Source organism: Sprattus sprattus (genome assembly GCF_963457725.1).
Source record: "Sprattus sprattus genome assembly, chromosome: 15".
NCBI classification, from domain to species: domain Eukaryota; kingdom Metazoa; phylum Chordata; class Actinopteri; order Clupeiformes; family Clupeidae; genus Sprattus; species Sprattus sprattus.
In genome coordinates this window covers 22,890,623-22,895,474 of record NC_137913.1, presented here as the reverse complement: position 1 = coordinate 22,895,474, position 4,852 = coordinate 22,890,623, and the positions used below count along the sequence as shown (strand labels likewise).

The 4,852-nt window shown below is 42.4% G+C and overlaps 1 protein-coding gene across 1 annotated transcript; it reads left to right on the top strand.

Annotated features, from left to right (window-relative positions):
- Positions 1–1,030: 1,030 nt before the first annotated feature.
- On the top strand, positions 1,031–4,313 carry LOC308375890 (betaine--homocysteine S-methyltransferase 1-like; the record flags this gene model as incomplete). Its single annotated transcript, XM_080852100.1, has 8 exons — positions 1,031–1,048; positions 1,607–1,739; positions 2,114–2,226; positions 2,335–2,526; positions 2,645–2,792; positions 2,934–3,116; positions 3,344–3,572; positions 4,124–4,313. 8 exons carry the CDS (start codon positions 1,031–1,033, stop codon positions 4,311–4,313), a joined length of 1,206 nt encoding a protein of 401 aa, XP_080708226.1.
- Positions 4,314–4,852: the final 539 nt, after the last annotated feature.

Genomic DNA, 4,852 nt, shown 5'->3' with positions numbered 1-4,852 from the left:
ATACTAAAATGATGGACTTGTATTCTGACCTTTGGCTCTGTTGATAAACACCAGTGACTACTCAGTAGTGCAAGAACTGGTCTGACCCAGAATAGACAGCATTTTAAAATGTGCTGCAGTGCTCAAGGCCAGAAACACCTGGTAGTGACCAAAGGTCCCCACCATAGCAGAGAGAGAGAAAGAGAGATAAGAGTCTTTTCAATATTTGGCACGGAGTGGGAGAGTCACTGTGAAAGAAACTGAGCGTCCAACTGTACTCTATTATTGAAAGAAGTATCATCTTAAATTAGTTCAAATGTAAAGGTTTTAGGATCTGGATTTTGGTGTATAAATATGAGGAAATCATGTGACCAATCATGAAATGGTTTGTTCTTGTGAACTATGTGAATGTGAAATCTAATTGCGGCTTATAAACAACTAAAGGAACGTCCTGCATGGCCTATTATTACTACAATAACTGTAATATTTCTGATAAAAAAGTTTCATTTTATGCAGGCTAACTAGAACACTGGACAGCAAAGCAATGGCAGTATCATCCAGCTATGGCTATGGGGTACTACAATAATATCAAACATGACTTGTCAAAGATTTAAGGTTTTGGCTTGTTGATTCAAACGGTACTTAACCACCTCTTTTTCTTTCTGAGTAAGTGTGTCAGTGTCTGTTCATGATATTGACGATCTGTGTTTATGTAAGGTGGTTATCTCAAAGAAGATGGATTTCTTTTACGCCTATAATTCAAACTTTGCATTTTTTAGAACAGGTCAGATATGCCAGATATGAGGACATGCCATTCTGCATGGATCCAGTTCAAGCTGTGATGTTGCGGAGCAACCTAGCATTATTAGGTTGCACAATTTGTCTAGACAAATATTCGGGTTCCAATCAGCAGTCTTTTTGCTATGACCTCAGAACCACCCAACTCTCTAGGTTATATACAGGGCTTCTACAACATTTGGTCACTCAAGACTCAGGCTTTGAGTGGGGCTGCTGTTGCTGTTGCTGCTGTTTGTAAGTGAAATTGGAAGATATGGCACCTACCAAGAAGGTAAACATTTTCCTCTTCCTCTCTGAAGCTCTCGACAAGTTTTGATATTAGTTTTGCATTTTCTTGTTCAATAGTGACTGTTATTTCAACTAACCAGTGGGCCCAGTAGGGCAATATGTGACAGCTCTTTAAAAAAATGGGGAAAACGTTTGGTTGGGAATAATTTTTAAATGTTTTTTTCCCCTCACAAAATGAAGTTATGCTTATCAGAAGTAACGGCTCTCACACTAGTCACTGATTGAAAGGCTATTGGCATTAAACTGGAAGTTACCTCTCCACTCTTTCCTTATTTTGATTCCTCTAATTTCATCCAATCCTATATTTCAATGATAGCTATCTCTTGAAAGCAGTTGTCTATGCGCTGGATTAGTCAAATCCAGTCCAGTCCAAATAGATTATGAATGAGCAAAGTGCTACACTCAGTATACTTGGAGCCAGTTCAAACACTCCCATTGACAAATGCACTCTTGCACCTGAAACCTGTGTAAATAAAAAATGAGTAGAGGTGCAAGTTGAAAAACTGACCAATCAGCATCCATTACATTTTTCTCCAACCAGGGAGTTCTTGAGCGGTTGAACGCAGGCGAGGTTGTGATTGGGGACGGGGGCTTTGTGTTTGCCCTGGAGAAGAGAGGCTACGTCAAGGCCGGACCATGGACCCCAGAGGCTGCTGCCACCCACCCCGAGGCTGGTGAGATTCTTATCCATCACGGTTAAACTGGCTAAAACTTAGCTGGAGCTAAACACAGGCTCTGGAAAACAGTCTTGTTGGCATAAATGACATGTTTGCATGTTTGAACGGCTGGACATATGAGTCATTTAGTCGTGAAAGTAGCAGTATTTGAGATAAGCATGTAGAAGAGCTGGGGAAAGAAAAGTTTCCACTTCGGTCTTTTAGTTTAGATGCAATTTCATGGGACAAATGTCCTCCTGTTGTCTCTATATGACAGACTATAAACTATGTCATGTCATTTAAGACATCACATGTTAAGTATTCCGCTTTGTTATGCCTACAAATGTGTCACCTCTTGATGAGAATATGGACTTTTTCTGTTTGTGTTTCAGTTCGTCAGCTGCACAGGGAGTTTCTGAGAGCTGGGGCTAACGTCATGCAGACATTCACATTTTACGCCAGTGATGATAAACTTTCTAATAGAGGCCAGAAGCTGGCTTTCACTGTAGGTTTTTGCTACTTCTCAGCACTTCTGTTAAAACCATTGAGAAACTTTGTGATTCATGAGACCGACTGCCTCTGATTGCTGTATTCCACTGTCGTCGGTTTCCAGGGGCAACAGATCAATGAGGCTGCCTGTGACCTCGCCAGGGAGGTGGCCAATGAGGGAGATGCACTGGTTGCAGGTGGCATTTGCCAAACCCCCTCTTACCTGAGCTGCAAGAGCGAGAGTGAAGTGAAGGCCATTTTTAAGAAACAAGTCGATGTCTTTGTGAGGAAGGATGTGGACTTTCTCATTGCAGAGGTCTGTATAATATATGACACATGAACTATCTCTTTTTTTTTTTTAACTTTACCTGTCATGGGTTCAGTACTATTGAAATCATATGTTTTAGAGGTGATGTTTTTATTTCGCACGGCAGTACTTTGAGCACGTGGAGGAGGCCGAGTGGGCAGTTCAAGTCTTGAAGGCAACTGGGAAGCCTGTGGCTGCTAATCTGTGCATCGGGCCTGAGGGAGACTTAAACGGTGTCAGCCCTGGGGACTGTGCTGTCAGACTGGTCAAAGCTGGTATGCTATTTAAAGTACACCAACTTGCTGAAAATAAGAAAGAAAAGTTTTAAAGAAAATAAAACGCTCAGTGGCAACTGTTATAATGGCCGAAGTTTATTGCCCTACTTACCTCATTTTTTCCCTCACCCTTGTTCACAGGTGCTCAGATTGTGGGAGTAAACTGCCACTTTGATCCCATGACTTGTGTGGAAGCCGTCAGGCTCATGAAAGAAGGGGTGGAGCGTGCAGGGCTGAAGGCACACTACATGTGCCAGCCCCTGGCCTACCACACTCCAGACTGCAACCGCCAGGGCTTCATTGACCTCCCAGAGTTCCCATTTGGTACACTGCCACAGCATGTTTTGTAAAGAAATATACAAAGTAGTGTAAAAGGTTCTAAACAATAAAACGTGCCTTCAGCAAAATGATCTAAAAATATGCATTAAACTATACCTTACTCTATGTAAAAGTAGACAACAAGCTAGTGAGAATATGTTGAGTATAGTAAGCAGTGCTGCATGTCACTAGTTGTTTTTCAGTTAACTAAGACCCTTTATTTTACATCTTAGGCCTGGAACCCAGAATTCTCACCAGGTGGGACATGCACAAATATGCCAGGGAGGCTTACAAAGTAGGGATCCGATTCATCGGAGGCTGCTGCGGGTTTGAGCCCTACCACATCCGGGCTGTTGCAGAGGAGCTGGCCGTAGAGAGAGGCCTCCTGCCCCAAGCATCTGAGAAGCACGACCTGTGGGGCAAAGGCCTGGAAATGCACACCAAACCCTGGGTCCGGGCCAGGTGAGACTTGTAGTTTAAACTTTTCATGGCTAGTTTTAACTGATGATCCTTTTCTAGTTACGCTGCCCGTTGTATAATTCGGTTGGGTCACACAGTACAGAACACAAACGGAGATGACTATGGTATTTTGTAATCTTAACCTATGTACATTCATGCTCAAAAATGTCTTTGTTTTGGTCCCAGACCCAATAGTTATTGATTTTGTTTCTGCCCTCCTCTCAGATGACTAGGAAAGAGACCTAAATGTTTATTTAAGCACGAAAGATTTCTAACTGTTATCTGTCAGATTAGTATAAGTTTCCTGCTGACTGGACTTTGTTTATTCAAGAACCAATATATGAACCACGACAGATAGAGATGGTTATACCACATGTTTTAAATATCTCTGGTCCCTTCTGGATGCTCAAAACAATGTCATCCGTTTCCTCTGTAACTTATTCAACATGTAAAACTATACCCATGCATCTTGCAAGTAACTGTTAAGATACATTCATCCCAGGCAGATCTTTGAATGCAGAGGTGTAAAATCTTGTTCCCTTTTACCCCTCTAGGTCCCGCAGAGATTACTGGGAGACTCTGAAGCCAGCCTCTGGTCGCCCCGACTGCCCCTCCATGTCACACCCTGAAGGGTGGGGGGTGACCAAGGGCCATGCCGATCTCATCCAGCACGCGGAGGCCACCTCTGCACAGGAGATCCAGCACCTGCTGCAGATGCAGAAGAAAGCCAAGAGCAGCGCTTAGAATGCCCCCTGTCCATCCTTACAAACAGCAACTGTTTAATTAGAACATCCCAGAAAGAGCAGAGATGGAGGAAGAAGAGGGAATGGGGGAGAAGGGAAAGACTGCCATTTCTTTCAATTTCAGCATTCAGACGCAAGCATTGGCAACAGCTGGTCATGCACTGGTGTTTTCACATGAATCTCATGTGCTGTACAGTCCCACAACCAATAAATTAAGACATCTCACATACACTTGAGTTTTTGTGTTGAGGTTTATCAGGAATATCTATGACTTGGTCAGTACTCTCATTTGAATATATTTCAACATCTTATTAAAGACTCCAAAGCCGGTCAAATATGTCTATGTCACCATCATTTCTATTTGTTAAAAAAAATATGGCAAAGAAATGCCATCGGCATTCGGCATGTTTCTTTGATTTGGTTTCTTCGGATATAATTTGATTGACATATTATATAAATTACATATAACATCCAGCCATCACATATTATATCCAGCCATCCAACAGGGGCATTGGCTCCTTGGTTCATTTTCTATACAAA